At 31.8% G+C, this 12,244-nt stretch overlaps 1 protein-coding gene across 1 annotated transcript in view; it reads left to right on the plus strand.

Annotated features, from left to right (window-relative positions):
• The first annotated feature begins 1,341 nt into the window (after window positions 1–1,341).
• Window positions 1,342–12,244, plus strand: part of psmd5 (proteasome 26S subunit, non-ATPase 5) — a 12,583-nt gene continuing 1,680 nt past the window's right edge. The window contains exons 1-9 of the mRNA XM_056447097.1: window positions 1,342–1,524; window positions 3,104–3,248; window positions 4,798–4,911; window positions 6,541–6,669; window positions 6,747–6,856; window positions 6,951–7,093; window positions 9,490–9,681; window positions 11,063–11,172; window positions 11,266–11,406. Coding sequence (XP_056303072.1) covers window positions 1,349–1,524; window positions 3,104–3,248; window positions 4,798–4,911; window positions 6,541–6,669; window positions 6,747–6,856; window positions 6,951–7,093; window positions 9,490–9,681; window positions 11,063–11,172; window positions 11,266–11,406 — 1,260 coding nt within the window. The 5' untranslated portion in view covers window positions 1,342–1,348. The remainder of the gene's footprint in view (window positions 1,525–3,103; window positions 3,249–4,797; window positions 4,912–6,540; window positions 6,670–6,746; window positions 6,857–6,950; window positions 7,094–9,489; window positions 9,682–11,062; window positions 11,173–11,265; window positions 11,407–12,244) is intronic.

The following is a 12,244-nucleotide window of genomic DNA, read 5'->3' on the forward strand; positions in this document are numbered from 1 at the left end:
TGAATAAATAAATAAATACGCAAATAAATAAATAAATCTACAAATTCCTGCATAAATAAAACAATAAACAAATACGCAAATAATAAATAAATTAATAAATAAATACACAAATTCCTACATGAATAAAACAATAAATAAATAAATAAATAAATAAATAAATAAATACACAAATAAATAAATAAATGTTTATATAAATCTACAAACTCCTGCATAAATAAATATATAAATAATTAATAGTGCGGTGTGAAAGGGGGAAATTTTACTTTCAGTTTAGCATTTTCTTATTCCCCCAACATCCGTGTAATTTATTTGATTATTAAACTGTCCGCATTGTTTACTTATTTATTTATGCAGGAATTTGTGTTACATATATATATATATATATATATATATATATATATATATATATATATATATATATATATATATATATATATATATATATAAATTATTTTTTTTGCATATTTATTTATAGTTTTTTTTTATGCAGGACTTTGTAGATTAATTAATTAATTAATTAATTAATTTGCATATTTATTTATTTATTTATTTATTTATAGTTTTTGCAGGTTTCCTCCACCATACTGTTATGCCAAAATACCTTATTTTTTCTTTCTTCAAAATCGATAATATACGTTTGATTGAATTTGATATTTATACATAGGAAATCTATATTAAGAAAAACAAAAATAATTACTATATTTCATTAATATGATTATAAATTTAACTTTATAGATATTACAAGTGTAATATTTAATATTATATTATATTCAATATAATGTTTGTTTTTTCAAAAGAGACAAAATCAACAGTTTAACAATATTAACGATGCTTATAAACCTAATGTTATTTATTGGAAAGTTTTTTATACATAAGTGTAAATATACTAAATGTAAACCAAATTTTGTATTTTTTAAAGGAGAATTGGATCTGAACATGAATACGTTTCAGAGTCTCATAACAAGAAATCGATCAAAACTTCTAAAACATGTGCGTTATTTACATTTTTGCATTAATTTGAGTTATTTTTTTATGTGCCCTCTCTCTCCTTTTTTATTTTATTGTCTTTTTTTCTCACTATCTTTCTTTTTGCCGTACCATTGTTATACTTCTTTACAATTTGTCAATGTCTTGTTGCAAAAAGTAATATTGCATTGTTTGTATTATACTTATTCTACTGTATTTACATTGTAATTGCGTGTTTTTGCAATATAAAAAATACGATGCTTAGTTATATATATATACCCATTACGGTCGTTTATAAGGCTTATGTCTGATTTCACTGACAGAATGCAAATGAGCTCAGCGTGTTTCCCGCCCCTCGGTCACGTGACGCAAACATTGAGCCATGATGGCGGCGCCTATAGAGAGTCTCCTGAATGAGATCTGTGAATCAGAAGATCCGATCGAGGAGCTCAAGAGCCTCCGGACGGCCGTTTTAGCGACTCCCGTGAGCGGTTTGAGGCCGGCGGTGTCTGGAGCCCGACTGGAGATCATATTCAGCCTTTTAAACACTAATGACAAGTGAGTGTTGATCCTGCTGAGTCAACAGGCGCAATACACACCATATACTGCACACTGATACTTTAATGAGCGAGCAGTTATGTTGAATTTATTCATTAGTCTTTAAATAATGCGTACTTTTTGCGTTTAGCGGGTATTTTAATTGTATCCTGAAGTCGACAATAGTTTATTAAACCTCTTCAAATAACTCATTCCTGTAAAGTTGGTGGTACAATCTACCAGAAACGTACATTATCTGTCCCTGAAATAAAAACATAGATACAGTGAATAAAAAGTATTTCATCCCTTCTAAAGTGGCCTGATGGTTGATTTCTGTGAGTTGTTCTGTAAAGGAATATGTCATTAATTTGGTTCTTAGATTTTTGTTCTTTATTAAAAACACTTTACAAATGTACAAACCCTGTCATTGTACTTGTCCTCAGCCTAACCGAACCACAGCTTTAATAGTTTTGTTAGGCTAAAAACTGTTATTTAGAAAGAAAGAAAAACTTCACAAATAGCAAGTTTAAGATATTATTCACATCAATTCATTATAAACATGAAATTATAAATAAATTCTACAAATATATACTACAAATAAATTTACAATCAATTGTCCCCATGTTTCTGTCAGTCCTGTCACATCTGCATTAAATTTAACATAAAACTCATGCAATAAACCTTTAAGTCTATGACTTTGTAGGATTTTTTAAGGACGACAAGCTTAAAGGTCAGGCCCTGTCACATTTTTAATCAGTGAAAATGTCCGTTTCTGGTAGAATGTCCCTGGTTTTATGTTCGCACATTCAGAGTTTCTCCTTAATAATTTAATTTCAGATTATAAATAGAGAAATCATATTATCAGCCTATGACTTTTAAAGTACAACATCGTTCACACAGTCTATTAAATAGCTCTAATGTTATTTTAAAGTCATACTTGCGTGCGATTTCAGACCGAATATCCAATGTATCGTGGGAAACAATACAGAGACTGTGTTACAAGTTGCCGCTGTTCAAAAATAAACGAATGTGCGAATATAAAACCAACTTCACCTCAATAAATAACTCTTCAAAAAACTTGAACATGAAATAAAAATTCTGTCATTATTCACTTTTCTTTTCAAATGTTTATGAGCTTTTTCTTCTGTTGAACACAACTGAAAACCTGTAACCATTGACTTCTATAGTATTTGTATTTCCTAATATGGAAGTCAATGGTTACAGATCTTCAGATGTGTTTAACAGAAGAAGAAAACTCAAAAATGATTGGGAAAAAAGTGAAGGGAGAGTAAATAATAATAATAATTCCTTACATTTTTATAGTGCTTTTCTGAGCACTCAAAGCGCTTTACACTTAGGGGGGATCTCCTTATCCACCACCAGTGTGCAGCAGTGTGTCAGATATTTTAAGCGAAATAAAAAATTCAAATCAGTTTGAAATGCTACACAACTTACAGTTTCAGTTGTTTAAATGAAACGTGCATATAATCAAAACAATCAACCCTCTTATTTGGCACTTTTAACAATGTGATCATCAAAAATTACATGGAGAATTCTTTTCCATGATTTAACACTGCTTTCTGTCTGTTTTTGGGTGCAGAGAGCAGATTGAGGTGTGTGTGGAGATCCTGAGTCGAGTCCTGCAGGCTTTAGAACCGGTTCAGCTTGCACAGAACTACAGGACGGCGCTCCAGAGCGGACTTAACCATCCTGATGACTCTGTCAAAGTACTCACGCTCACACAGGTCAGTGCAAATCATTTTTCAGTGTTCTGGCATCATTCCTGCACCACTCTACCTCCTACTGTACCTGCCCGTTTACTTTTTCAGTGGTCTTTTCTCCATTTATTTTACTCGCACATGTGGTTAAAGGTGCACTAAGAATTGTGTGACCCAGAACCACAAAACCAGTCATAAAGGTTTAATTTGATGAAACCTATATTCATATGTTGTGAAAGGACAATATTTGACACAACTAGTTGAAAATCTGGAAAAACACATTTAAAAATGTAAATACTGAGAAAATCGCCTTTAAAGTGTCCAAATTAAGCTCTTAGCAACTCATCCTAGTAATCAAATTTGAATCTTAATATATTTACAGTAGGACATTTACAAAATATCTTCATGGAACATGATCATACACAATATTCTAATGATTTTAGGCATAAAATAATTAATTATCTATCATTTTGAAGACAATGTAAGACTGGTTTTGTGCTCCAGGGTCACATTTTTGACCACAGTGTTGGATCATAAGGGGCGTGTCTAGTAACTATACACTACCTGACAAAAGTCTTGTCGTCGATCCCAGTTGTAAGAGCAACAAATAACTTGACTTCTAGTTGATCATTTGGAAAAGTGGCAGAAGGTCGATTTTTCAGATGAATCATCTAATGAACTGCATCTCAATCATCACAAATACTGGAACCCGCATGGACCCAAAAATACTCTTAGAAATCAGTCAAGTTTGGTGAAGGAAAAATCATGGTTGGGGTTACTTTCAGTATAGGCGCGAGCGAGAGATCTGCAGAGTGGATGGCAACATCAACAGCCTGAGGTATCAAGACATTTGTGCTGCCCATTACATTACAAACTACAGGAGAGGGGGAATTCTTCAGCAGGATAGCGCTCCTTCACATACTTCATCCTTCACATCAAACTTACTGAAAGCAAAGATGGTCAAGGTGCTCCAGGATTGGCCAGCCCAGTCACCAGGAATGAACATTATTGAGCATGTCTGGGGTAAGATGAAGGAGAAGGCATTGAAAATGAATCAAAGAATTCTGATGAACTCTGGGAGTCCTGCATGAACGCTTTCTTTGCCATTCCAGATGACTTTATTAATAAGTGATTTGAGTCATTGCAGAGATGTATGGATGCAGTCCTCCAAGCTCATGATGGAGTCAGACACAATATTCATTCACTTTCCACTGCAGCATGACTTTATATTCTGTACTGGACATTATTTCTGTTCAGTCACAAGACTTCTGGTAAAATAAGTGTAATCTAGAGGCCTTTGCCTTTCATTTAAGCCACTTCTGATACCAAATGATCAACTAGAAGTCAAGTTAGTATTTGTTGTTTCTAAAACTTGGATAGGGACAAGACTTTTGTCAGGTACTGTAGTGACAATATCAAAAAGAAGCGGAGTTCTGTTGAGTTATGGACATGATTGTTTCTGATATCAACATCAAAATGACTTCAACTATAAAGACATTTTGAAAACCCAATCAGCACATTATAAGGAAAATCACAATGTATTACCTTATTTATTCAATTGTGTATGTGTCCACAGATTGGCCGTGTGGCTGGTCATGTTGAGGGAGTGACGCAGATGCTGAACAATGTAGAAATCCTGCATGATGTGATTCAGTGCATCAGTGTTGAGCGCATCGCTGTGGCAAAAGAGGTACAGAGACACACTGCAATGCTAAAACATTCACTAGCTGAGTCCCTAATGACACATATGCACTATGTACTTATCCATTTACACGCTCAACATTATAATATGTATGTAGTGTCGTCCCAAATGGAACACTAATGATTTTTTTTACCAAGCAGGAAATCAAACCATTTCCCTAAGAATGTTTGACAGTTGCCAAATTAGTGAAATGAATGACCAAAGAACCAAATATTATTTAGCTGGTTTCACAAATTTTAAATAGTAATGGTCATGTGCTTACCTATTTGGAGTTTCTAGAAAAAATTTCTCTTTATATACCTGTTAAAGAATAAATGATGGTAATTAATGGTATTCCCTCAGCGCTTAAGAAATTATTAGAAAATGTTATAGTTCAAAATACAAATTTCGATTTTAGTCTTAATTGGAAGGTATAAATATAACAGAAAAAAACGGTAATAATTATCTTAGAATGATTCGCCGGATTGTTAATGTTCCTTCAGCTATTGGTTATTGGAGATCAAAATTTCAAGATGTTAACTGGAATGAGACTTTTAAGGTTTCCAGACGTTTTTGTATAACAAATAAAATTAGAGAGGTATCATTTAAAATTGTTTATGGAATTTATCCTGTAAAACAGGTTATTGCAAAATGAAGATGTTGATTTAAAATGCACTTTCTGTAACGATAAAGAAGAGAGTATTGTTCATTTATTTTATGATTGTATTTTTACACAATTGTTTTGGTGTGATCTTTTCTTTTTTATTAAGCAGATTGCGAATATTGCATTGGAATTCAAAGAAAAAGATGTTTTATTTTTTCTGAGAATACAGTCGACTTCAAAATTTGCCATATTGTTAATTTGCTCATTATATATGGAAAAATGTGTTATTCATGAATGTATATGGGCAGTGAAAAAAACTAATTTTACTCACTTTAAAACAGAAATAGGTCATTACCTATGCACAATAAAAGAAACAAAAAAAGCCAAAGCAAAAAGAACTGTTAATTATTTTAAAGCCTTAAATTTAGTTTTTTGAATAATTGTATCTTTTTATTTATTTTTTTATTTTCTTCTTATATTGTATTTGTTTGGATGTCAATATAATGTTGTTATTGCCCTTGTATGTTCTGTGTTCTAAAATTGCAAAAAAAAAAAAAAAAGTACTTTACCAAATAATACCTGCCATGAGTATAACCGCATTCACCATCGGGAGGCGCTATAATCACTCTCGTAGGAGAATTTTGCTTTCACAATCCAAAATAAATAAATAAACTAATCCAACATCAGCGGCTAAAAGCTCCGCCTCTTCCGGTACGTGAGCAAACCTGCGGTCATTGAGTGCATGAAGTGTCCATCATTACACACTTCATCTTACCGGTTGAATAAGTGCATCGTCCGGGTAATTAAAGTGCACGTATTCTGTTTAGAGTTTTTAGTGTGAACGCACTACTTACACTATTTATACTACGAAATGGCGTAGAATAGTGATTAAGTATGCGATTTGGGACTCAGCTACTCTCATTTCAAATCCGCATGTAATTAAAATTCACATTTTTAAATTTGCTAGCACACTAGAGAGTGTTTGTCTTAAATGAAATGCATGTTTTGTCCTTTTATTTGTGTCTTTTTATCAGGCAATTGCTGCACTTAGTAAGCTCAGCAGCACGAAGGCGGGGCTCGATGCTTTGTTCCGCTCTGATTTGCTGAACAAGCTGAAGGATGTGATGCTTACCAGTGACATCATCAGATACAGAGTCTATGAGGTGTGTTTTCAAAGGTGTGGCGCTTCTGAGAGATTTGGGTTTATTACGCTCTATTAATGGTATGAACGTGTGTTCAGTTGATAGTGGAGGTGTCCACAGTTTCTCCAGTGTCTCTGGGCTACTGCGCCAACAGCGGCTTGATCTCACAGATGCTGGAGGAGCTGACTGGAGACGATGTGTTGGTCAGGTAATCACACACACGCGCACACACACACACACACACACATACATACAGCTGTAATAATAAGATATAATAAAAGACATATTTGTTCTCTTTCCAGAGCAACTGCTATAGAGATGGTGACCAATCTGGCCCAGAGCCAACATGGCCGTCAGTATCTGGCACAGCAAGGCATTATGGATAAAATCTCCAACATGATCATTGCTGCTGAATCAGACCCCTTCTCAAGTCTTTATCTGCCAGGTGTGTGTGTATGTGTGTGTGTTGTGTTTGAAAGAAAAAAATGTTGGATATCTTAAGAAGCAAATGTCATGGAAATGATTCAATCAAATTATTTAAGACTGTAATAATAATAATAATAATAATAATTATTATTATTATTGTTATTATTATTTAGAAAATAATCAATGAGTTGTTTATAGCTGAAACTAATATAAAAAAATAATATTATAATTAATAATATTTATAGTAGTATTAGTAATAATAATAATAGTTATTATTGTTGTTATTAATAAAAATAATCTCATGCTGCATTGAAATTGGTCACTATAAATAGTTTTTTAAATTCCTGAAACTTTATTATTGTTGTTCTTGTTTTTAATATTAATATTATCTATTTTTAATCTTTAGTAATCATTTAAAATGTCATTAAAATGGTTAAATATAGATGGTTAAATATTTCAAATGATGGAACTATTATTATTATTATTATTATTATTATTATTATTATTATTATTATTATTTTGGTGATTGTTAAATAGAAATGATCTATATTTAAATTTCTGAGAGTAAATTTTATTTTTCTTCTCCTTTTATGATTTATTATTATTGTTATCATTATTATTCAATCAAAATATTCAAGACTCTAATAATAATAATAATAATTGTTGTTATTATTTTTTTTTACTTTTATTTATTAAAATAATCAGTATGAATTGTTTATAGCTGAACATCTTAATATTATTATTAATAATTACAGTAGTAATAATTATTTTATTTGTAATAATAATTATGCTGCATTGAAATTGGTTACTATAAATTGTTTGTATAAATTCCTGAAACGTATTTTATTATTATTGTTCTTGTTTTTAATATTAATATAATCTATTTTTGAATCCTTACATAGTAATAATTTCAAATGTGATGGAAATTGTTATAAGATATTAGCTGAACATCTTAATATTATTATTAATAATTATTTTAGTAATAGTAATAATTATTACTATTTATTATTATTTATTATAATAATATTATGCTGCATTAAAATTAGTTCCTATAAACTTGTTTGTATAAATTCCTGAAAATTATTGTATTATTATTATTGTTATTATTGTTTTTGTTCTTGTTTTTAATATTAATATTATCTAATTTTTAATCCTTACTTGATAGTCATTAAAATTGTCATTGAAATTGTTGAATATAGATGTTTAAATATTCCTAAGAATTTAAATATTAATAAAATTATTATTATTTTGGTAATTGTTAAATAGAAATGATCTATAATTAAATTTCTGAAAGTCTAAATATTATTTTTCTTCTTATTTATGCTGTTTATTATTTTTGTCACCATTATTATTCAATCAAAGTATTTAAGACTGTAATATTATTAATAATAATAATAACAATAATAAAAATAATTATTATTATTTGGAAAAGTAATCAGTATGAATTGTTTATAGCTGAAAATCTTAATATTATTGTTATTATTATTAATAATATTATGCTGCATTGAAATTGGTTGTGCAGCTGGAAGGGATTTCGCTGTGTAAAACATATGCTGGATAAATTGGTGCTTTATTCCGCTGAGGAAACCCCAAATTAATAAAGCGACTAAGCCGAAAGAAAATGAATGAATGAAATTGGTTGCTATAAGTTGTATAAATTCCTGAAAATTATTTTATTATTAATATTATTGTTTTTGTTTTTAATATTAATATGATCTATTTTTTAATCCTTAGTAATCTTTTAAAATGTCATTGAAATTGTTGAATATAGATGTTTAAATATTCCAAAGGATGTAATTATTATTATTATTATTATTTTGTTATTGTTAAATAGAAATGATCTTTAAATTTCAGAAAATATAAATATTATTTTTCTTCTCCTTTCATGCATTTTATGATTATTGTTATCATTATTATTCAATCAAATGATTCAAGACTAATTATAATAATAACAATTATTATTATTTTTATCATTATTTGGAAAAGTAATCAGTGTCAATTGTTTATTGCTGAAAGTAGCTGAAAATCTTAATATTATTAATAATAATTATAGTGGTGATAGTAGTAATAATAATAATAATAATAATTATTATTATTATTATTATTAATTCTATTATTATTAATATTATGTGGCATTGAAATTGGTCACTATAAATGTTTTGTATAAATTCCTGAAATTTAATTTATTATTGTTGTTCTTGTTTTAAATATTAATATGATCTTTTTTTATTCTAACTTAGCAATCATTTAAAATGTCATAGAAATAGTTGAATATAGATGTTTAAATATTCCAAACAATTGAATTATTATTCTAATTATTATTGTTTTGGAAATTGATCTATATTTACATTTTCTTTTCTTCTCCTTTCATGTATTTGATTCTTATTGTCATCATTATTATTGTGATGATTGCAGGCCTGGTGAAGTTTTTTGGCAGTTTGGCTATCATGGACAGCCCTCAGCAGGTGTGTGAGAAGTATCCAGTGTTTCTTGAGGTGGTTTTCTCCATGGTGATGAACCTTGACCCCACACTGACTCCTGTTGCCCTGGATACGCTCGGGGTGCTGGGTGGTACGGTGGAGGGCAAACAGGTCCTGCAGAAAACAGGTGACCAAACGCATACATGAACAGTAGACCAATCACAGCCTGTGATAATACCTAATAGCAAGCATGCAGCACAATCCACAGTCACTGTAATTTGATTCACATTCTGAATCAAATCAAAATATGAACTGAATCATATTGGAAGCTTGCAATAAAATCCAAATAGAAAATTTTCTCAAATGAATCTGAATCAAAATCTGAACTGAATTAGATTGGAAGCTTGCAATCAAAATCCATATCACAAATATTCTCAAATGAATTAGAATAAGAATCAAATCAAAATCTGAACTGAATCAGATTGGAAGGTTGCAGTCAAAATCCATATCACAAATATTCTCAAATGAATCAAAATCAAATCAAAGTCTGAACTGAATCATATTCAGATTGGAAGCTTTCAATCAAAATTTAGATCGCAAATATTCTGAAATGAATTGGAATCAAAATCTGAACTGAATCAGATTGGAAGGTTGCGACCATAATTCAATTTGCAAATATTTTCAAATGAATCAGAATCAAATCAAAATCTGAACTGAATCAGAATGGAAGCTTGCAACCAAAATCCAAAATCGCAAATATTTTTAAATGAATCTGAATTAAAATCTGAACTGAATCAGATTGGAAGGTTGCGACCATAATTCAATTTGCAAATATTTTCAAATGAATCAGAATCAAATCAAAATCTGAACTGAATCAGAATGGAAGCTTGCAACCAAAATCCAAAATCGCAAATATTCTTAAATGAATCTGAATTAAAATCTGAACTGAATCAGATTGGAAGGTTGCGATCAAAATCCAGTTCACAAATATTTTCAAATGAATCAGAATCCAATGACTGTGACTGAGTCACAACTAAATCAAAATATGAACTGAATCAGATTGGAAGGTGGCAATCAAAATCCAGATTGCAAATATTTTCAAATGAATTAGAATAAGAATCAAATCAAAATCTGAACTAAATTCGATTCAAATTGCAGTCAAAATTCAGTTCACAAATCTTCTCAAATGAATCCAAATTAAAATCTGAACTGAAGCAGATTGGAAGCTTGCAATCAAAGTCCAGATCGCAATATTCTCAAATGAATCAAATCAAAATATGGACTGAGTCACAAGCAAATTAAAATATGAACTGAATCAGATAGGAAGATTGCAATCAAAATCCAGATTGCAAATATTTTCAAATGAATCTAAATCAGAATCAAATCAAAATCTGAATTCAATCAGATTTGCAAGGTTGCAATCAAATTCCCGATCGCAAATATTCTCAAATGAATCAGAATCAAATCAATTCTGAAATTTGCGAGTCAGAATCCAACCCAACAAAACCTGTAAATATGCCATAGCCTATTTGTGGATGTAGATTTTCCCGTGATGTCTTCTTCTTTAGGTGAGAAGTTTGTGTCGGTGTTGAAGAGGATGAGTAAAGCAGCGTCTGACGGAGCCACTGAACTGAGAGTCCGCTGTCTGGAGGCTCTAGCTCAGCTGTTCACGCTGCCTGTAAGTGTGTTCATGTGTTCCTCATAGCATGTGTGTGTGGAGATGTTTTACTCTTGAGATGTCTGTGGTGTGTGTGTGTGTGTGTGTGTGTAGGTGGAGCAGCAGACAGATGACCTGTTACTGACCTGTGAGTCCTGGTTTAACTGTCTGAGCTCTCAGCCTATGGTGATGATGAGGAACATCAGTACACAACCCTTCCCAGAACTCCACTGCAGCGCACTCAGAATATTCACTGTAAGAGACATGGTGTGCGAGTGTGTGTGTTAGAGAGAGGTGCACAACACTTTTATTATAAAATACACTCACCAGCCACTTTATTAGGTACACCTTACTAGTACCGTGTTGGACCCCCTTTTGCCTTCAGAACTGCCTTAATCCATCGTGGCATAGATTCAGCAAGATACTGGAAATATTCCTCAGAGATTTTGCTCCATATTGACATGATAGCATCACGCAGTTGCTGCAGATTTTTCGGCTGCACATCCATGATGCAAATCTCCCGTTCCACCACATCCCAAAGGTGCTCTATTGGATTTAGAACTGGTGACTGTGGAGGCCATTTGAGTACAGTGAACTCATTGTCATGTTCAAGAAACCAGTCTGAGATGATTCGGGCTTTAAGACATGCGTTATCCTGCTGGAAGTAGCCATCAGAAGATGGGTACACTGTGGTCATAATGGGATGGACATGGTCAGCAACAATACTCAGGTAGGCTGTGGTGTTGACACGATGCTCAATTGGTACTAATAGGCCCAAAGTGTGCCAAGAAAATATGCCCCACACCATTACACCACCACCACCAGCCTGAACTATTGATACAAGGTAGGATGGATCCATGCTTTCATGTTGTTAATGCCAAATTTTGACCCTACCATCTGAATGTCACAGCAGAAATGGAGACTCATCAGACCAGGCAACGTTTCTCCAATCTTCTATTGTCCAATTTTGGTGAGCCTGAGTGAATTGTAGCCTCAGTTTCCTGTCCTTAGCTGACAGGAGTGGCACTCGGTGTGGTCTTCTGCTGCTGTAGCCCATCCGCCTCAAGGTTGTGTGTTCAGAGATGCTCTTCTG

The sequence above is a fragment of the Danio aesculapii genome, chromosome 21 (assembly GCF_903798145.1).
Source record: "Danio aesculapii chromosome 21, fDanAes4.1, whole genome shotgun sequence".
In the NCBI taxonomy this organism is placed as follows: Eukaryota; Metazoa; Chordata; class Actinopteri; order Cypriniformes; family Danionidae; genus Danio; species Danio aesculapii.